Source organism: Ochotona curzoniae, unplaced genomic scaffold (genome assembly GCF_017591425.1).
Source record: "Ochotona curzoniae isolate NIBS_2020 unplaced genomic scaffold, NIBS_Ocur_1.0 contig_43, whole genome shotgun sequence".
Taxonomy (NCBI): Eukaryota; Metazoa; Chordata; class Mammalia; order Lagomorpha; family Ochotonidae; genus Ochotona; species Ochotona curzoniae.
In genome coordinates, this window is record NW_024466218.1 from 3,011,926 (window position 1) to 3,034,514 (window position 22,589).

General features: G+C 44.1%; 1 protein-coding gene across 1 annotated transcript in view; it reads right to left on the minus strand.

The window, feature by feature from the left end:
• Window positions 1-5,049, minus strand: part of DSG2 (desmoglein 2) — a 30,929-nt gene extending 25,880 nt beyond the window's left edge. The window contains exons 1-4 of the mRNA XM_040984654.1: window positions 4,969-5,049; window positions 3,725-3,760; window positions 2,147-2,278; window positions 653-814 (exon numbers count right to left, since the gene is read on the minus strand). Coding sequence (XP_040840588.1) covers window positions 653-814; window positions 2,147-2,278; window positions 3,725-3,760; window positions 4,969-5,049 — 411 coding nt within the window. The remainder of the gene's footprint in view (window positions 1-652; window positions 815-2,146; window positions 2,279-3,724; window positions 3,761-4,968) is intronic.
• Between the last annotated feature and the right edge of the window lie 17,540 nt (window positions 5,050-22,589).

Sequence of the window (22,589 nt, forward strand, 5' to 3'; positions counted from 1 at the left end):
TAGTTTTGGCAGCAAGTGTCTGGGTGTTTGGATGTTCTAAAGTGGACTTGGTCAACCAGTGGGCCTTGGAAAGATTTTTCTCAACCCTGCAGCAATGAAATCAACAGCATCTCAGAACTATGAAAATCACTCAGTAACATTCTTCCCCACATCAAGGTCTCTAAGATAACATCACATGGCTTTGCCCCATCCCTGGGTGTTGATACAGTTTGGCAGCAAGTATGGTGTCCTTCCTTCATCCCTCACTTCCCGGTGGATACAGGAGGAAAAAAACTTTGGAAACATCTGTCTCACCCACCTTCCTCCGAGTCTTGACCTGCCCTATCCTCATCAGTGGCCCAGATGGGCATGCATCCTTCTCAAATACGAGAACAAAATTAATAATAAAATAAAACACAAAAAACATTAAGAAATAGTAGATCATAACCACAGACATCCCATGGTTCTAGGGCCCCTGTGGATCTCAAGTTCCTTATCCTTTGATGTATCTAAAATCTACCCCAGGTCACTTGCCTTACCTACAATGTGAACACCATGCAAAAAGTTGTCATGTTGCATTATTTAGGGAATAATGACAAGAAAAAAAACCATTGGTACAAATGATTTATTCCCTTGTATTTTGTGTGTGTGATTTGTGTAAAATTATTCTTACCACAAAAAATGGAGTTTCTTCTCGATCAAGAATCCTGGTGATACTTAATTCTCCAGTGTCTTTGTTATATTCAAATATACCATATGGTGGCTCTGTAATCCCTTTTCCAGTGAATTTGTACGTGATTTTTAGTCCGTTTGTTTCTTCAAGATCAGAATGTATCTAACATAAAAACAGAAGCAAGCTTCAAGTTACTCTATCACTTCCAGGTGAATTTCTTTTTAAGATTTATTTATTCAAATGGCAGAGGCTTTCAAAGAAATGGCACATTGCCTGTACTAAGAGGCTGTTGTTTTCTATTCTGGAGCCTGTTTCTCTGAAAGGAGCTCTTCACACATGATCTTTACAGGCTTGGGAGTGTGGAGGTAGAAGCTGGACATGAACATGGTACATTCAGCCACACACATGTTGGCTGAGCACACACCTGCACAGTGGCATGGTTCAGGCACCAGGGTTAGCAGTGTGCCTAAGCACCCACTCTTCTCTGGAAGACTGCTCTGCTGAGGGACACTGGGGATTCATCCGGCATTCTACTATGCGATCTGTGCATCCCAACTGGCATCTTAACTCCATGGCAAACATCCACCTCTGGAATAAACTTTTCTACTAGAACTAATAGTTCTTGCTGCACTTTTGGCTTGAGAAACTGGATAGTTATGGCGGTACATCCAGAAAGGGTAGAACTTACGGAGAGTAGCTTTAGAAACAAAAATCTATGGTACAAATTTCTATATGCTAACTTTCAGAGTGATGGTACTGGATTACTATGTAATTTATCCAAAAAATGAACTGTTTGAATGCACAAGAGAAACAATTTATTATAGCAGAACAATAGGACAGTGCTAGGGGGAGATGGGCTTCTAATTGCCCTTTATTATATATTACCTTTTTTTCATTTAAAAAATACTTTTTATGATAGTTCCTTGAGTATTCTACTGCTTTGCATTACAAAGATCATAGTGCTAGATCCTTTAACTCCTGGTTTAATGTAAACCAAAATTTTTGTACATTTTTCACTAAAAAGATGGCATTTTCAGGACTGGCACAGTAGCCTAGTGGCTACCTCCTCGCCTTGCACACATTGGGATCCTGTATGGGCACCAGTTCTAATCCCGGAAGCCCCAATTCCCATCCAGTTCCCTGCTTGTGGCCTGGCCAAGCACTATAGGATGGCTCAAAGCTTTAGGACCCTGCAACCACATGGGAGTACCAAAACAAGCTCCTGGCTCCTGGCTTCAGATCAGCTCAGCTCTGGTCATTGCAGCCACTTGGGAGTGAATCAGTGGACGGAAAATCTTCTTCTCTGTCTCTCCTCCTCTCTGTATATCTGACTTTCCAATAATAAGTAAATAAATAAATAAATCTTAAAAAAAAGATGGCATTTTCAAAACATATCCTAACATTAAACATTCAGTAGGTACATTTCATACTCTTCCTAAAGTGGGAGTTATTTTAATCAAGTGCACACACGTCACACTCTTCTTTACAAGGTACCTTGGCAATCGGATTCTTCTTGGAGAGGTCCTCTCCCTCCCGAAGGGACACGGGGGCAGTGATCCAGGCCCTCTTGGCCCGCACGTGGGCAGGCCTGGGAAGCAGCTTATCTTCGCTTCCTGTATTTATGGCCTATAGCAGTAAAACGTTATCAAAAAATTATTATGCATCATAAAACATTAGAACGCTGACCTGTGATTCACTAAATGTTAAAAGTGGTGCAAGTTTTATGGCACAGCTTGTTTTTCAAAGAACAAATATTTGCATTTTAGAAAACTCTGTGAGCATTCAAGAAAATGACTTCTATCCAGGAAAAGCAGCAGGATCTTGTTTCCAAGCGCAAGAAAGGATGCTCCAGAACACAGTGGTCAAGATGCTAGGGAAGGATTTGGTGACCTTACAAACTAGCAAGTTAAAACTAAGAAACCACTTAAAAAATTCTAGTTCTAACTAACTGAAAATCGAGTTTTACTTTTCGGTGGTAGTATATGGTTTACAAACAAATTAGTGCATGCTTTAAGAAAATCTGAGTAGTCTGCTAATAAATATTTGAACAAGATTGGTAAAATTGCTTTGTAACTAAATTATGGATTTCACATTAATTAAACTTATCATCATTGCTTCCCAAGATTTTAGGTAGAAAATTGTTCTACAAATTTTAATTTTAATTTTATAAGCAAATATTTTATCCAAATCAATACAACAGATCTACTACCTTAGAGCCAGAAATCATTACTATTTAATTTTACTGACTTTGTGGTTATATACAACATATTTTTTCAAATTTCAAAATACTGTCACTGGTATCACAAAGTCAGTGTTTTTTTTTCCTTCAAAGTTTGAATTATATAACTTAAAAATGATATTAAACTGATGTATAAATGTAAAACATCCTACTTTTCATACATATTTCAGAGCATATACTGTTAATAGCTTGATACATATCTCTTATTCTTGTTTAGGATTAGATAACTGCATATGTAACCACATGTAAGAAGATCATTTTCCTATAAATTTTATTCATTTTACTTATTTACTTGAAAGGCAGAGAGAGAGAGAGAGAAATACCATTTGCTGGCTCCATCCCTCAATGCCCACAGGAGCCACACATGAGACTTGGAGCCAGGGACTCAGTCCATCCGGGCATCTCTCAAAGATGACAGGCACCCGACTGCAGGATGCAAGTCATCAGAAGCCGAACGGGAACTGGGACTCACACCCAGACACTCTGGGATGGCTTACTTACCCAAGTGGTCTTAACAGCTGAGCCAAATGGCTGCCCCAGCTTCCTACACAAATGAACTTCCACCATAAATCTCACGCTGCTGTTTGATTATTCGCTTAGTGCCTCATGGATGTTTGTCCAGGTATTGTAAACTGTCTTACCATTCTCATACTGATGGATATTTAGGCTGTTATAAAACACTGAACAACTTGGAGTTGTTCCTCTGCACCTGGGCCAACGGGAACCACCAAGCACAACGCAACATGGGCTTTAATCTAGCCAAGTATGGACAAACTATGCCATGATATTAGCTCTGCTTCTAGAAGACAGGATTAATCCTTTTGGTTCCTTACCTCAAAGTGAAGTCCATTTCCAAAGTTAAAACAGACCTGTAAAATAAAATTATTTGATATTTAACATAATTTATCACTCAATTGTTTAAAAATATTACTGATGAACAACCTATCATCTAGGATTCCACAGATGCAGAAACCTTCGTCTAATGTTCAGTTAGAGGGAAGAAACTGCATTTTCTCTGAATCTCACTGCCTCTTTCAGAAAAACAACTAATACATTAAAAAAATAATAATAATAACCTACCTTGTGAGTTATTAGCTGTTCCCTGGACCTTGGGTCCTCACCCCATGGTTTTCATCTCGTGTCACCCAGGGCCCACTTCCCTAGTTCCCAAGCCATCAGTGTTAGAAAAGCCTCATGTACAGGCCACACACCTGACTGCCCACAGCCTGAGTTCTCCCTTCCTGGGTCCCATCAACTTTCCTTTTGTTCTTGATAGGCCCTGTCATACTTCACACCGCATCACTATCTAGTACATTACTGTAAACATTATACAGTTACATCTATCCTAAAAACTACCCAATGAGCTCTTACTCTATGCATTTTGCTGCACTTTCTTTAGACACCATTCATATGCCACCTTTCTCCTGGGTTTATCTAAAAGAGCACTTTCTAATATAGTTTTCATATGTGGCTATGTAGAGTTCAGCTTAACCTATTTGGAATCAGTAAATCACCAGTGGACATTCTACAGGGCAGTTCCATTAAATAGGTCAGTGCCAGCTTTCCCAAAGTTGTCTATGATGGTGGGTCAGCCAGTTTTCATTTTCTCCCACTCTATTACCAATGCATTTGTTGTTTTCTTTTTTTCTGACCCTGAACTAGCAACATTGCTAAGGTTACAGTGGCTGACTGTAGCCCTCACATATCCATGATGGTGGGTCAGCCAGTTTTCATTTTCTCTCACTCTATTATCTCACTTTAGTATAATGTATTTGTTGTTTTGTTTCTGACCCTGAACTAGCAACATTGCTAAGGTTACAGTGGCTGACCGAAGCCCTCACATATCCATGCTAATAGCTTCTCTTTCCACAAGGATGGAGGTTTCCAGGGTAACCATGTTTATATTTGCCTAGGGGCTTGAAGGGTGACACCTGTTGTGTCTGAATCTGTTTCATCCTCAAAACTGTGCTTGTATGCCTATAAATTAGTCTTTACCCAAGACATCCCAAACCTCAAAACACCCCCAAAACAGGGACCAAGCCACTCTATCAACTCCTTAAATGACCCAACATTTTACCTGAAACTGTGTCTTCAGTCCCCCTCTTCTTTCCGTTTCCCCAGGGAAGAGGTACTCTGACCCCTTCCTAAGGCTAGCCATTACCGAAGCACTTTATGCTCAACTCTTAACTTCTTCCACATTGATATTCTCAAGAACTTTGTTCCTTCCTCTAACCTCTTATTTTCCTTCTCCATTGGTTAGTCAAACTTGATTATTCCTTCTTACGGTAATGTGGAGACCCCTCCTTTGTTTCTGCCACAAAATCTCACACCCCACATCCTTCAGTTGTTTCCAAATGAAATAATTGCCTATATTTACGGCTTTGTGTCTTCCCACCTTCCATTTATGTATTAAGCCATTGGTATCTCAGCTCCTGTGGATCCTTGAAGACCTGGCTGGGACATCCTGGGGAACAGGGCTCTCCCTAACATCTCAGTCTCCTTAAGAGCTTCCTGTAGGCTCCTGACACCTGGTGGCTCCTTCACACTGTCCTCCTTTGTTCTCCCTCCTTAGTCCTTGTGCGAAAGAGAAATGCAAGAATGGAGGTTCAGTCTCTAGTGTGAGCCTGGGCGGGGCCGATGAACCACCAGGTCTAATTTCCTATTTCAGTGTGATATTTCTTCTCCTTTCTACTTTACCCAAGTAACAAGGATCAGATGCAATGCTGTTCTACCCAGACTTACCATGTTTCCAAGAGGGACATGGGAGGGAAAACAAGTGAAAGTAATGCCTAGCCAAATTATTTCTGTCAGCTTTTTTCCTCAGGAGAGAATTTTTAAAAGCCAAATCTTTGGAGCCAATGTACTTAAGGCACCATCACCAGGGAAAACTCACAGAATTTAACATGTTATTGGGCCTGGTGTGGTAGTCTAGTGCTAAATCCTTACCTTGCATGCACCAGGAACCCATTTGGGCACAGGGTCATGTCCTGGCTGCTCCACTTCCCATCCAGCTCCCTGCTTGTGGCCTGGGAAAGCAGCTTAGGACGGCCCAAAGCCATGGGACCCTGCACCCACATGGGAGACCCAGAAGAAGCTCCTGGCTTCGAATGGGTTCAGTTCCAGCCTGTACAGCTCCTTGGGGTGTGAACCAGTGGATGGAAGATCTTTCTCCTCTCTGCAAACCTGACTTTCCAATAAAAACAGTTTTAAAGATTTAGCATATATCTTTAAAACTAATAGCTGCTGCTTTTTCTTAAGGATTTTTAAAAATTTGATAGATAAGTTACTGAGAAAGACAGACAGAGAGATTTTCCATCTGCTGGTTTACTCCTCAACTGGCTGCAATGGCCAGGGTGAGCCAGCTTGAAGTCAGGAGGCAAGGGCTTCATCTGGATGTCTCCTATAGGTAGGTGCAGGGGCCCAAACATTGCTGCTACCCTACTATCCTCCATTGCTTTTCCCAGGTGCATCAGCAGGTAGCTGGATCAAAAGTGGAGCAGTCAGGAGTTAAACTGATACCCACAGAAGTCAGTATTGTGGGTGGTGACTTCACCCATTATGCCACAGTGCCAGCCCCAGAATTTCTCATACACACACATACAAAGATATAAAGATTTATTTATTTTTACTGGAAAGGCTAATTTACAGAGAGAAGGAAAAAGAAAAATCTTTCATTTGCTGGTTCACTCCCCAAACGGCCCCGAAGGCTAGAGCTCAGTGAATCCAAAGCCAGGAGCTTCTTTTGGGTTCCAAGGATTTAGGTCATCCTCCACTGCTTTTCCAGGTCATTAGCAGGGAGATGGATGGGAAGTGGTGCAGCAGGAACCAGAAGCAGTGATTGTACGGAATGTCTACACTAATAGGCAGAGGATTAGCCAAAGCAGCCATTGTGCTAGCCCCTTCGCATATTTCTTCAAAGGCTGTGAGTCTCTTTTCGTTGGCATCAGCCATCCTGAGGGATTGACTACACTGAGTATTTATCATCTTTATTCCTCCTATAATCTTATTGGGCATAGCAAAAAAATACGTGTTACTTTAAGTAAATTTTATTATTGCAACCAAATGCCTTGTTTTAGTAAGATATATAGCGGGTCAATTTGTAGTTCTCTAGTCAAAAAAACTGAGTGTCTTTACCAAAATTTGCTTTCTAGATATTACTTACTCACAAATGCCAAAAAAAAAAATTGCATGGTTATAGAAGAAAATGATAAGAAAAATGTGAGTAGTCAATCCCAGCCAGGACTAAGCTGAAGCCAGGAGCCCAAAACTGCATCTCAGAGATCCAAACATTGGAGCCATCAGCAGCTGCCTCCCTGGGAGCAGGAGCTATATCAAAAGTGGAAAACGTGGGACTTGAACTGGGCACTCTGATCCTTAGTGGTCATTAATGTGGTGAGGTAGGCAGCTAGTTCAGGCTCACAGCTTAGAAGTCACTCCCTGCCTCCCCACCACCACCTAGGAGTTACCTCCTGCCCACCTGTGACTCCCACCTCTCACCTGAGAGGGGGTGGTACTGCATTGTTGTATAACCACTCCCCTCACAAGCCCTATTAAGGTTCATGGTAAGAAGGGGCTCACTCTCTTGGTCGTGTGCTTCCATTGCACTCCAACTCTTGGCCAGTACCTGCTTGCTCTCTGGCTTCCCACAGACAGACTCTGAGGACGGGTATCCACTGAGCATGGCTCCCGTGTGTCTGTATTCCTCACCCTCTGTTCACTGCTTGTGTGGGACAATGAAGATGGCAATGCTAGGATGCTTTGTGTTTCTATTTTGTGTACTATCGGGAGTTCTAGGAGAGCTGAGGCTTAGCAGTGGTGGAATGTGGGCAGAGAAGCCAGGGAAAGGTGAAGGACTGCAGCTTTGTTAAATGTTTCCAGGTCATTCGTTGCATGTCTCTTAGGATAACTTATATTGTTGGGGAAGCTGGGAACACAGGTCTTCAGCTTAACAGATGGACTTCAGGGTAAAGACCATTTGTTCCTCTTGGGGTTACGACTGACTAGATTGCCATATGGACTTGTGATTTGTTAGTTCTAGTGGGTCCTGTTATCACCAAGTTTGGTTAATAAACACTCCTTAATAAACCTTATACGTCTCTGGCATGATCTTGCTTATACCCCACAATTAACTTCACCTGGCTGTGTCTTTAATATATTTCTTTTCTTTTAAGAAGCTATTTTAAAATTGGTATGTGTGGAAACTGGCAGACCTAATCCATCTTGTCTCCATAGTTTCTTTCCTTTGTTTTTTTTTTTTAAGTTTTATTTATCTTATTGGAAAGGCAGATTTGCAGAGAGAAGGAGATGCAGAAAAAAGATCTTCCATCTGTTGATTCACTCCCCAGTCTGCTGGTACACTCCCCAAGTGGCCTCAACAGTCAGAGCTAAGCTCATTTGAAACCAGGAGCTTCTTCCAGATTTCCCAAGAGGGTGCAAGATCCCAGGGCCTTGGGCTGTCCTCTACTGCTTTCCCAGGCCACAAGCAGGGAACTGGATGGGAAGTGGAGCAGCTGGGACATGAACAGGCACCCATATGGGATCCTGGTGGATGCAAGGAGGATTTAGCCATTAGGCTATCAGGCCGGGCTCCTTCATGCTTTCTTAATCTTTTTTCCATTTTAATTTTAGCTTACTTTTATTATATGTAATTCAATTTTATTCTTCCTCTTTTGCTATGTCATGATACCTTTAAGTATCAGAAAGTTAGGTTTGTACTTTGAAATGAATGAATATGCTATTGTAATAATTGGGGAAAAATAATAAGAAGGAAAATAAGGACGAGGGAGAGAAATCCTTATGTTTTGAAACCTGCATCATGAAAACTGTGAAACCTACTCGTTTTATATAAGTTAAAAATAAGAGTAAAAATATTCTTATTTTACGGCTATACACCATGACTTGTTTGGGAAATCCCAACTTAAAAGCAATGCTTATAAATAACCCAGAAATACACATATCCCTGAAGCAGTGTTACTCAACAGCAGATTTAAATATAAATTCTATTTTTACAATTTGCTAACACAAAAAAAGTATATCAGTATCTTCAACTTTATGAGTTCTGAATTCGAACTTGATAGCAAATACTCAATATCTGACCACATCAAAATATATGGGTTCATGCTCTGCCAGTTTTTCTAGAAGTTCTAGCTAATCTTAATGTAAAAAGTAAGCTTTTAGGCCAGTCATGCTGAACTTACCTTCAATGAGGAAGACACATTTTCTTTGATATTTTATTGACACAAGGACTCTTAAAACATGGATTTGAGCAACATGATGCTACACTTGACATCACGTTATGAATTTCAGGTTAAGTTTTGGTAAGTATGGAGAGTGCCCATTCCCTACCCTCTTAGTACTTGTGAGATGAATGTGAAAGCATTCTGAATCAAAATGCAGTCACATGTGTCAACCCTACCAAAAAATATGCAAAGATGGGTGGCTTTAAAGGAGGGGTTCTTGTAGCCATCAGCTGGTACTATCACAGAGGACTCTGTCAGGCCACAGCCTGCACAGCAGCACCACAATCTTCGGCAACAAGCACTGCCCAATCAGTCTCATACTAACGTCATCCTGGCTGTTAGTCACTGTGGTGAGAAATGATTATTTCAGAATATTTTATTTATTCCTGTTCATTTTTCCTTTAAAAACTGTCTCCCGCCTCAGCTTTTCTGAACACAACCACAGTCCGCTGTGATGTGCATATCTCCACTGCAATGTTGCTGCTCTTCCCCAATAAATATCATGCACTGGATTTGTGGGCAAGAGAGTAAGAGAGAGCGAGAGAGAAAACAAGCATACACGCCCATGTGGTCCATCTTCTCAAAGCTCACAGTAGCTCTCGGGGTTGGGCCAGCCTTAAGCTAAGTACCAAGAACTCAATCTAGGTCTCCCACATGAGTGTTAGGAACTTGAGCCATCTCTGTCTCCCTGAATGTGCACCAGCAATAAGATAGAACCAGGACCCAAGCAGGAGTTGAAATCATGTACTCTGATGTGGGACATGGCCATTCTAACTAGTAGCTTAACCACTAAGCCAAACACCCAGACCAGCATTATTCTATACACTGAAAAATCAACATTATTTTATGGTCAAGTTGCTAGACCCTTAACCATTAAACAAAACCCAGAGTTGCTAACAAATAGCTAAAAGACGACTTCCTAATTGGTCACCTAAGAAAACTGGGTGTCACTTGGGTGGTTACTTGGTTACACCTGGTTACAAAACAAAGCTGGGCTCCACCAGAGAGTGCCTGTGACTCAGGAGCAGTGGGGTGGGGCCCAAGGATTTGCATTTCTAAAAAATTTCCAGGTAATGGTGTTGCTGTGCACCCTGGGATCCCTTTCAGGAAACACCTTGAGAAATCAGACTAGCCAAGGTAAAGGAAAGCGGAGAGCCCAAGTGATTCATCACCTGGATAGTCATTCATGACAGAGGTATGCATGAACACAGATCGCAGCAACTAACCAACCGTGACAGCATGACTTACCTACTGCTCTTTCTCCGACTTACAACTCTAACTCCAGGTTAAGTTTTAGTGATCCCAAGCACTGTCACTTTTGAAACGGTGTACTACTGTATTAACAGGTGTTTTCTATAACAGCCACAATTACTTTTGAGATCAGGCAAGATGTAAGTTAATAAATATAACAGGTTGCATGTAATTTAATAGACAAAACCTGTGGACTGCATCTTTTTATTTTCTGCAATGTTTCCCAGAAAATTACATTGAAAAAATACAATGAAAAAGTTTTTTTTTGTTTTGCCACTAAGTTTAAGCAAACCAAGAGCTTCAGATTGTCCATTCCCATCATTAGATGGCAGTGGGCTATCTGGAAAACAAATGTCAAGAACTAAACTCATCAACATTGACGCCAAGATCCACAGTGGGAAACAGGCATTTTCAATTGGCCTCAAATAAGAGAACAGGCAAAATTGAAAGCAATGAAAAATCAAGAGTTTCAGGAAGATCTACGAACTCTTTCGTAAGAAGCTTATTTATCTGAAGGCAGAGTAACAAAGTAGGAGAAGAGGACAAGTAAGGGGAATGGTGGGAAGAAAAGAGAAAACAGAGTGTGAGGTTGAGGAAGAGCAAAATAGAGGCACCAGGCTGAAGCCAGGAACTGAAGGACCGTTATCTGCTGGCCCTCAGCAGCATTAGCAGGGAGCTAGATTCACAGTGGAGGCGGGAACTCATCCCAGGCACAAAGGCTTGACCTGTCACAACGCCACGCTTGAGACACAGCTTACTTTTCCTTTTTTTTTTTTCTTTTTTGAGAAAGATTCCTTTTAATGAAATGCAACCAATTATCTAGCACAAGACAGTCCTTATTAGCTGTGGAAACCCGCTGTAAGGGAGGGGTATAGTGATGTGACAATGCGCTGACAAGGGCTCTTCTCTTTGGCTTCATCTGTGATTAACATTCACTGAATCCAGCGACTGGCAAACAGTGGATGCTCAAAATATGGCATGTTCTCTTTCCCATGGCCTACTTTCCACTACTGTAAGCTCCATGATCCTAGAGGAGTTAGTGTATACCTAGAGTTTTACTGGACATGTAACAGAAGTACAATTAGTGATTTTGAAACACAGAAGAAACTTTAACTCCTATGCTTTTAAGTAATAATAAAACTTTTCTTTAAATGTACTTGAAATGCAGAAGGCAAGATGGTGGGTGATGAACAGATAGACAAAGGTATTCTATTGATTGGTTCACTCCCCAAATGCCTAGAACAGCTGGGGTAGGCCAGGCCAAATCCAGAAACCCATGACTCAATCCAACTTTCACATATGAGTGGCAAGACCCAGGTAATTTTTTTTCTATCATTTTATTTGATTTTTGACAATCTTTACATAGTAATTAGAGCACAAAGTTTCAAGGGCTACAGGAAAGTGGGTAAGACTATTATTTCCACATGTTTTCCCTATATCTGGAGTAAAAGGGGAGGTAAAAGGAGAAGCCCCACCCAGTCTACCACCCATCCCAGGTCCCTGATGTGGGGCATGCTCCGAGGGGGTCTTGCTCAAGTGTTTTTGATAGTTCAACAGTTCTGAACTGCTGCTAGTCTCGCCATTCCAAGTAAGATGAAAAACCCAAGTTATTGAGCCTTCACCTGCTGCACATTCCTATGAAGCTGGACTCAAGACACAGGGCAAAAACTTACACCGAAGTACCCCCATATGGGATGCAGACATCCTAAGCGGAGCCTTAACTGCTAGGCCACATACTGGCCTATACTTTTTTTTTCGTAGCCAGACAAAACAGTGTTCAAATCCCATCTCTTCTTTCTTGATGGTTTCCAGGCTATTTCAACCAAAATCATCATCTACTCAGTTATCTGAACATCTTTCTAAAAATATTCATTTAGAAATAACTTTATTTAAGCTGCTTCCATTGGCCTGAAGGACTATGCCTTCACACATCCTTCTGCCTCATGTTCTATTTTGGAGCCACAATAAACATTTCCCCTTCCCCTGAAGAACCATGTACTCTTTGTGCTCAGCACTTTGCACAGGCTCCTCTCTCCACCTGGAACATTCTTCTTTCTCTTCCTACCAGCTCAATGATTTATGATTCTCAGATCTTGGGCAGGATGCCCAGGGCTGGGCTGGCTGCCTTTTCTACAGGCTGATTGTTTCTTTATCATTATCCATTTAGAAGTTAGCCATGTTGATGGTATCATTCATCAGACTGCCTCTCCCTCTGGGTGGAACATGTCTGGACAGTTTTCATTGTCCTCCAGCCCATACCACATTGATTAGCAGCAAATAGGGACTAGGAATGGATACTCAGGTAGTGGATTAAGACAAATGTTAACATGTGCTCATCTCATACTGCTGTACCTGGGTTCGACACCTAGCTGCGACTCCTGACTCCAGATTCCTGTTAATTCGGGCTCTGGGAGGCAGTAGGTGGCAGATGGCTAAAGTACTGGGTTCCTAATTTCCAGATGGGGATCTAGGTTGCGTTCCTGGGTCCTGGTTTTGGCTTGGCTCAGCTCTAGATTTTGCGGGCACTGGGAAGTGACAGACTTGGGAGCTGGCATATGCTCTGTGTCTGCCTTTCAAGTTAGAAAACAAAAATCAAGAGTTCACCAAATCATGGCCATATGCTTAGCTTCTTGTCAGCATTTCTCATTTTACAGATGGATGGGGTGTAAGTCCTGCGGTTCTACCTTGCTTCACTCTAGCTGCCAAATGTTGCTAATTGATAGAAATGGCAAACACACACCAAATGTGGGGCCACATGTGGCATACTACTGATACCTGAAGATGAAATAGACCACAACAACAACCATTCATTCATCACACAGACGACAGCTGGAAAGTGTTATCAGAGACAAGGCACACTGAAAAATGGAAGAGTTGTGCTTAAGAAATATTCAAAGATCAAATGCTCACTAACAATTCAAATAAAATTTATGAGTTTTACTAGAAAGGTGCAGCTGTCACAAATCCCAATACAATGTGATTTTCCCATATAAATATGTTGGCTTTTTTGTGAATAAACTCTTTTTCAAAATTGAGACCAGTAATAATTCTCTCTCATCTAAGAATCAGATTAACTGGGCGGTTTCTAACATAGTTTTGACATTATTGATAATTTATAGATTGTTGACCCTACTTGTTATGAGTTAAACTGTTATCTCCCAAAGATACGCCGAAGAACTCCGGCTCTCATCTAAAGACTTAGTCAACCTGAGCTCTTCAGGTTCGATCCAAATCCAATATGAACTGGTGTTCTTGTAACAAGGGGACATTTAGACAGTCACAGACACGCACAGAGGTAAGGTGGTATACAGAGCAGTAATGGATATGGAGCTGTGGACCATGCATCCACAGGAGGGTCTACAAGCTACCAATCAGCCACACACAAGAGGAGAGGGAATGCCCCGCGTTTCAGAGGGAGCCCTGCCTACCCACTGATCTTGGACTCCTTATATCTAGAACCATGAAATATTGCCATTATTTGTATACCACCCAGTTTTGGGTCCTTTGTTACGCAGCCCTGGCCAACTAATATGCTATTGATTATGCCCCCTCACTATAATTTGCTATCACTGAATTCCTTTTCTTAGAAAAGAACTATTTATCTTATTTACCTGAGAAGCAGAATTGCAGAGAGAGAGACAGACAGAGGAAGATAGGTCTTCCATTTGCTACTTCATTCCTCCAAGAGGTCCCATGTTGTGGTTGGGCCAGGCTGGCATTAGACCAGCCTCCTGAGCTCAGCTGTTTCCAGTCTGTAGTAGTGGCAGGTTGGTTTCTGGTTCCTGATCCAGGAAAAGCAGTAGCGCTCTAAACGGCTGGGTTCTGTTTGCAGCTGTGAAGTTACTACTGACATCTCAATGGGCATTGTGTGTCCTCCACTCTTCTGAGGCTAATATAGCCAGAGAAATGTCCTGAAATAAACCTCTCTGGCTCTTACTGTCCAGACAGAATGCTGTTATCTGCAACTGAACTCTGACACAATACCCTAGGTTTTTATTCCTTCCTATAAAGCAATTGTTTCCTCCAGGAAGTATCTCTTGCAGGTGAACTGCTTTCTACTCTTTACCAGAAGACTCCGCGTCCAAATCCTTGGGGACTAAGGTGGGTATCTGGCACTTGGTATGCCTGCATCCTGTTCTGGAATGCAACATGAGGGGCAGCAGAAGGCTCAAATACTTGGGTTCTTGTCTCTCACATGAAAAACACGGACTGAGTTCTGGGCTCTTGGCTTAGATCTAGCCTCAGGGATACTTGGGGAGTGAATCAGAGGATGAAAAATGCCACTTCTTCTCTCACTGTCTCACAGGCTTTCCCAAACACACCAAGGGCTAAATGATGAAAGGCTCCCCATTCCTCCATCAGGTATAAACATACCCAACTTTAAATTGTAAAAATATCATAGAAAATACAGAATGATCTGGAGAATTCTGCTCCCATCTAGCTGTCTGTGGTCATTTTCAAAGGGATAGTCCATCATTGCCCCCAAAAAGTAAAAATATCCAATGGGTAAAGCAGAAAAAAGGCCTAAATCGGTTACTAGCTCTCTGCAAGGCTATCACCTGGCCTGCTTCTGAGCATGCCACGTAATCTCTAACCTCATGTGAGCATTTGGGTGTGAACTCTCAAACGGAGCCAGATGTCATGGTGGCTTGCTGTTTTCCTAGCAATAAATGAAGATATGAACTGCTCTCAAGTTCTGAAAGCCCAGCCACAAGCCCAAAACCATGGTATAAAAGTCTCATGAATACAACGAACTTCAATTGTATCTTATCTCAATGAGATGAGTAAAATGAAACCAAGAGATAGAAAATGCAAACAAAGTGAGGGCCAGAGACCTGGAAGTTCTAATGATCACGCCATTCAGATAGTTCATGGAACTCTGCACTGGATTTCATCGTGTTTTCTTTCTTTTCTTGCCATCAGAGAAACACTCATGGGAAATGTGTATTAAGAAAAAAATACCATGCTTAAACTTCTAGTTTTTACATCAACATAAACTCATCTTGTGATCTCGTTTTTCCATGAATTTCTGGGAGTGTACATTTAGATCTACCCAATTTCCTCAACCCAGGGAGACAGATCCGTTCATTTGCTACAAGTTTGAACTGTTAATATTTAAATTCTGTGAAAAATTCTTGTATTTCAAATTTTAATGGAGAGGAAAACAGTGATTTGGTATCAAATCTCTCTGAAAACGCATTTGGGAAGTCTGGGAGAGTGAACTCACACCTATATTTGCAATATGGCTGTCATTTTGTCAACTCCGTCCCCCCACGAAGCCAGATACATTTCCCAGCTGTGGGCTGTCTTCCTACCAAACAAAACCAACAGGGTGGGATCCACTTACAGCAGGGCCATAAAATACCGAAACGAAGAGCTAAGGATTAAACACGGTTCCTCCGGGTGAAGCCAAGAGGCTAAAACTTCCGAAAACCCCATTTCAAGCTGGCCTGCCCCTGGATTTGTTCTTTCAAAACTATTACGCACACGAATTTCATGATCTGCACTACTATAACGGTGCTAGAAAGCAACTCTGAATTTTTACAGTTCAGACCCCTGCGGGTGGTCAGGACACTCAGCTTTAATTGGAAAACAAACGTGAACCTTGCGCAATACTTTTTGAAGAAACTATTTTGAGAAACTGCCTCGCACTCTAAGAACACGGGTATTTCCCGCACTGCCCCTGCTCAATGGTGCGTGTGGGTGGCCGCGGACCTGGGTCATAGCACCGCTTTCAGGAACCCCAGGAAGGCAGGGATGCTGCCCTCACGTTTCCGGGCCCAGAGCCCTGGCAACAAAAAACCTCGGCTCCCCACAAAGGTGTGCCGGGTCCCAACGCTTCCAGGGCCCTCGGGACCCAGTGAGAAAACCCGCCAGGGCCAAGGACACTTAGAGCGCTCCGACAGGTTCCGGCAGCTTGCTCAGCCCAACCCAGCCACTTTCCCGAAGCCCAGGGCGGCCTGCGCCGCCGCCGCCGCCCAGGCAGCCCTTTAGCTCCGCGGGGCCCAAGGAAGCAGCGCCGGGTAGGCGGGTCCCGCACGGGCGGGAACGGGCAGGTCGGGGCGCGGGCCCGGAGCCCGCCAGCGCCCTTCTCCACCGCCGGGCCCCCACGTCTCCGCTCCCGGCACTTACCAGGAGCAGCAACAGCGCGCACGGGCGTCCCGGGCTCCGCGCCATTGCGCCCTCGCCTCCGGCCGCTGGCACCGCTAAGCGCCGCCCGCTCCCCAGTGCGGGTGAGCCGCCCTCAGCCCTGCCCGGCAGGTCCTCGCCTCTCCGCCTCGCCCAGAGGCGCGGTTCCAGGTCCCCAGGTGTGGCGGGCTCCCCGCACCGTGCAGCCGGAGGCGCGCCTGGAGGCTCGCTGTGCGCGGGAGAATTCCGCGCAGGGAGGGAGGGCGCAAGCACCTGGCCGTGACGTCCGGGGCCAGGGGACTCTGGGTGGCAGGCCCCGCCCCGGCCCGCCGTTCTCTGCTTTCCGACCACTCCTCCTCAGAGTGAGTGGCCCTGGAAGGGGGAAGTTTTCTGGACAGCGCGGGCCGCGGGGCCGAGCCCAAGGGTAAACCTGGCTGTGCGGAGAGGGAACCTGCTGGGATTCCGCGATCCGCGCGGGGCTGCGGCCGGGCCCTCGGTAGGTGCGCGTTGGGCCTGGAGCGTAGGTGTGGTGGTGAGGGAAGGCTGGCGACGCCGGGTCCGGTGCGATGAAACCGCTTCCTCAGATGGCTTCCCAGGTTTTGCGGTTTATCCGGCTGAGGAGAAATAATCACCGGAAACCAATCCCCTGATGACTGGAGTTGCCCAGGGAAAGAACTCTTCGGAGCGTTAGGGGCCCCGTCCCGTTTACCAGCTGTGGGGCCTGCTCAAGCCTCTGCAGATAGTGCTTGTAAGGGTAAAATGTACAACTGGAATCTTCGTGAAAACCAGGAACCGTGTATGGGTAGCTGAGTTCTCCAGTGGAACACACTAAGTGTGGAGGGCTGGAGACTGAGAGAGCAAGTTTGACGTTACTGGTATGAAGGGCCAGAGCGAGCCCTCTCCTCCTCCCCAGTTAATAGTTCCAGTTTCCAATACCCATACACCTGTGACCTCCTGACTGGTCCTCTTCTTCGGCTCCAAGGGCCTGCCCTCCGTGAGCTCAGAGAGACACATCCTCCTCTGTTGAGGGCATTCCTGCAAACTGCCTTTTCTCCCCCTCTTTGGTGGCGGTGATGCTGATGGGGTTGAGATTCTAGCAGTGGTTTCTGCTTATCTAACCTCGCTGCTTGGTGTGCCTGTGAGAGTATGCCTCTCAGGAGACTTGGCTGCACAGGTGAAATTCAGAAAAGTATGTCTTTAGTCTCCGCACCTTTTTCTTGAGCCGAACGTGGCTGGCAGCACACGTCCCAGTCCCCATCATGCTGGGGAGGCGACATATCATCAGTCCAGCTTAGCTCAGTGCCCTTGCACTTGAGGCCTACAGGCAAGGACTTATGCCTCATTGTGTAGGCATTGTTTTCTAGTAGTGAAGATATGCATGGCAGATAACACACTTCTTACTTGTGTAGCAGCCCAACTCTAAGTACCCCTCCTTCTAAAAGGTGTGTACCCTAAAAGTCGACACTCTTGAGAAAGGTGTTGACACAGACACGGCTGAACCGCCTAGCCTCTCCTTCTTACATTAGCTACACATTTGGAATTCGAACACTCAGCGGGCTGAGGGGCCTTGTTGGGTATCCTGGATAACCCAGAGCTAACGCTCTAGCTCCCCCGACTTGTCTATGCTGAGAGCGACCTTGCCTCAAAAACCTCCACGTATACAACCAAATGTGGCTACTGACAACAAAGGACAAGGGATTGTGTTAAATAGGCTTAATTTGCAGGTTTGTTCCCTCCTAAATTGGACAGGGTGTATTAGTTTGAAAATTTTTTTATGCAAAGAATTAGCTCTAACATCCAGAGAGATTCAAAGCATTTACCTGAGTGAATGTTTTCCTGACTTCGTTGCCCCGCGTGTACACACAGGTGAGGACAATCAAAGTGACTAGTTTCTGTGAGTCACCTCTTAGGATAATCTAGAATGAAGTTTGTTGATTTTTTGTTTCTTCAAGTTTCAGAAAGAGCAGTAGAAACAAATGTACTCCTTTTGTAAGGTCACAGCCTAGCCTTAAAGGTCTGCTGATGAAATGATGGTTTTTAGCTAAAGAACTGCTGGTCAGCTGGCCAGTTCATGGCAGCAGTGATTCTAAGGACTGTATGCAGCAGAAATAGTGGCTGAGAAGTGAGAGCTAAAGCTGATGGCCATCCTGTGTAGCTCTTTTAAAACGAATGTTATTGTTTACAGACTGTGATTAATAAAGGACAGGTGGACACAGAATAAAATGGGAAACACCTCCAGGTAGACTGGGAAGGAGGGTGAGGAAAGGAGAACTTTGTTTTCTTGTTTACTTCTGTTCCTTCAATCATCTCTTTGTTGTTCAATAAACAATTTGTTTTTTATTGGAGATGCAAACATAACTAAATGGAACTGTACTGAAAGAAAGAAAATTTATTATTTCTATGTAGCTATCATTCCTCCTGGTTCTCTATAGCTGCAGCGGCAGGGCTATATGTTCAGGGTGTGATGTGAATGGTAAGGAAAGCCTCTTCATTATACTCTGGACCATGGAGCCAGGGCAGCCTTCCTGGAGAAGGTGTGGTGAGCTGATTCCTATAGGATGAGTAATTATGGGCGAGACAGTGACCCTGGCAGGGCAGAAGAGCTCAAAGCTCAAAGCTTCAAGGTTGGTGAAGAGTCCGGAGCTTCAACTTTATGAAGAAAGCTTTCTTTTAGTTACATGGATACAAACAGTAGGTTCAAGTAAAAGACACTCTTTTGGTGAAAAGACATTGAACTTGAGATATTAGGAAAATATTGGACTAGAACAAGCTAGCAAGTAGTTTGAAATAGGACGGAGACCATAGTAGCAAATCCACTTGGGCGACAGAAGCAGTCGCCTAATTTTGTTTCTCCTGGACTGTTCTGTCAATCCGTTCCTTGTCACCTGTCTCCTTGTTAAATGCTGTTCTCTTCTGAGTTCTGTGCTTTGATTGGAAGCAGCTGGCTACTCTCATGACGCAAATCCATCACAAATTTCTCTCCTGAGCCTCAAATCATTGGGATATTTTATGGGACCTTGAAGTTGTTTGGTAGGAAGGCCAACTTTAACGTAATGGACAATGGAGATTTCCCCGTCTCAGTATCACTATGAAAAAGGAGTACTGTCAGGGAAGATGTTTGTAACCTATTGTGAATGAGTTAATAGTGAATGGGGTCATTAAGCGTTGGTATGTGTGTGCCTGCACAGGCCTACCTACTTACACATATGTATGTGTTCTGCATGTGTGTGGTTTCTCCAACACTGAAGCCCAGGGGCAGAACAAGTACAGTAGATGGCAGGTGTGAGTCAGCAATGTAGTATGGCCTGCATGAGATAAATTCACATGGAATTGAGTGTGGCCAGGAGTTACATGGACAGGCTTAAGCTAGAGGAGATCAGGGACCATTTGCCAACAGGAAGTTAATTATGTTGGGTGGAGAGGAGAAGGGGACTATTGCTCTCCCTTTAATCTAGAAGCAGCCAAGGTCTCATTCCAGGGAGGCCAAGGTTTGGGTGCCCTCACAAGTAACAAGAATCAGGATCTTGACATTCCTACTGACTCTCCAGTTGGAGGGACCGAGAGCATCTTTGCTTTAGAAAGGGAGAGGGGAACTTAGGTAGACATTAGATATGGGTGACAGCCAGTATCCCTTGTTGCTTTTCTGAGTTGGAAGCTGTGGAGCAAAGGCAGGTCTGTGGTCTGGCAAGGACAATGCCTGTGTCCTGCATCAGAGTGCCTGGGTTTAATGCCTGCCTCTAGCTCCTAACTTCAGCTTCTGCTAATGCAGACCTTAGGAGACAGTGGTGATAGTGCGAGTAATTGAGTGTCTTCCCACCACAGGGGAGATCCTGTGGCCTCAGCCCAGTCACCGACCTTTGTAGGCATTTGAGCAGAGATAAGCCAGTACATATATCTGCAGTGCCTAGTCACCATGCTCACACACACAAGCTATCAGCCCTGAGAGCCTGGCGGCAGACAGACAGCCCCAAAGATGGGGAGAGCCGGCCTTGTGAGTCACACAGCTTCATTGAGCCATTTCCTACCCACTTCTCCCTGTGAGTCACTGTACCGGGACAGTTGGCTTTGGAGGCAAAGTTCCCGGATTAGAATGTTGTAAGGAGATTGTTAACATTCAGAAGATAATTAGGGGAAATTAAAAACGGTTTTGTCTTGGGTCTAAGTCCAGAGCAAATCATATCTGAAGACTTGGTTTTTAAAATAAGCTACATTGGCCTTAAAGTATGATCAGAATATAATAATGATCCATTGATGTTGGTAGAAAGCAGGCAAATACCCGCTGACTGTGTCTCCTTCCCAGTGAGAAGTGCCTGCAGCCCTTTGGCGAAAGGCTCCCTTGGTGCTAAATGCATTTCCAGGGAGGGTGGGGTGTAATTTACAGTTCATGCCACACACACCAGGCAAACTGCTGTGATGGCCTCTACTCACCACCCTCCTTGCCCCAGAAGTTCCTGCTGCAGCCTTGGCAATGTCTAGTCCATTGCTCCCCACTTGTTTTCCTCTGGAGTATTACCTTCTGCACTGAGTGTTTAGCCTGTTGCTTGGGATACTGGTACCCCATGTTATGGTACCAGGGTACTGGTGACTCCAGTTTTCTGCTGATGTGGACCCTGGGAATGAGCAGTGATGGCTCAAGTTCTTGGGTCCACCCACAAGGGAGAAGTGAATTGAGTTCCTGGTTTTCAGCTTTGGCCTGGCTGAGCCCTGCCTGTGCTGAATGTCTGTATGGGAGTGAACTACCAGATGGGAACTCTCTCTGTTTCTGGTCTCAGCTAAAGTTTAAAAAAATATTAATTACCTTTTCAGTGAGTCCCTTTCCTAACTAATATTTTTTAAATTGGAATTATTCCCTGACACTAAGTACACCCTGGTGCCTTTCCCTGCCTTGTTGCTTCTTGGTATATCACAATCCAAAGATCTGTGTTCACTTTTCTGTTACCTGTTGTCATTCCCTAGCATGAAGGCTTCATAAAGCATCAGATTTATCTATGTGAAGAGCTCTGCATTCACCTGGAGCAGTGCCTGTTGCATCGTGGGCTTTTAGTAAATATAGTTAGTTGAGTATGTGAATGAATGAAGGCATTAATGAATTTCCAAAGTCACCTTGCAGGAGTGTGTGTGTGTGTGTGTGTGCGCGCGCGCGCGCGCGTGCATGCATGCATGTACAATGATGGTAAAACAGGAAAGAGCAAGAGGATTTTGGGGTCCTGGGAGAATGTGAATTGCTGTTAATAGGGGTTTGTGGGAGGCCTGGCTTGCTATCGGTCATCACCTCCTTCCCAATTTTGTGCTACTGATGTCTGGCTAGGTGGAGGCCAATAGAGGGCATTTCTGTTTCTTTCTGACTTCTAGGACTCTGGTGAGTCAGGGTAAGACACAGACAACACGGACACGTGCCCCTTCCCTCTGAAGAGGATCATGGCCAGCATTGCTTCAGCGTGACACCTGGGAATGCAGGTCTAATCTGCTCCTGATGCATCTGTGGTTCTGGTTCACCCAAGGCCCTAGGGTTTGTTTATAGGAATCCTGGAAAGATAAGGCTAGTTGGGGGGGAGGCAGGTCTTAGCTGCTAACAGCAGCCCAGGACTGGAATCTGTCAGCAGAGTGACATGGCAGGCAGAGTGTTATTTTCTGTGGATGTCAGACAGAAACCGATTCACTGACCCAAGGTGACCATGAACCCAGAGAGAGTCAGAGAAAAATCCTTCAGGAGGTGCCACATAATCACACTGGCTACTCGGCAGTAATAGCCTTCATTTGCACACAAATGACATTCTTTTGTGGAGTGAAAGAAAACAGAGCAATACAATAACTTTGTAGAACAACCTTAGAAATAAAATATTGATTGTAAGGAGTCTTTCACAATGATTTCAAATGATGATTGCAAGCACTTTAGTTCAGAAATGCAGTGTCTCAAAACTGAATAATTTCCATTCTAAGCACATAGAAAGGATTCAAGTAAATAATTTACTTGCACTACTATAATATACTTTAAAAATCAAACTTATTTTTTTGAGGGGGGTGTCTAGTTTTTTTGTTTTGCTTTCTTTTTAAAATTTCAATAGAGGCGGAGAGGGCA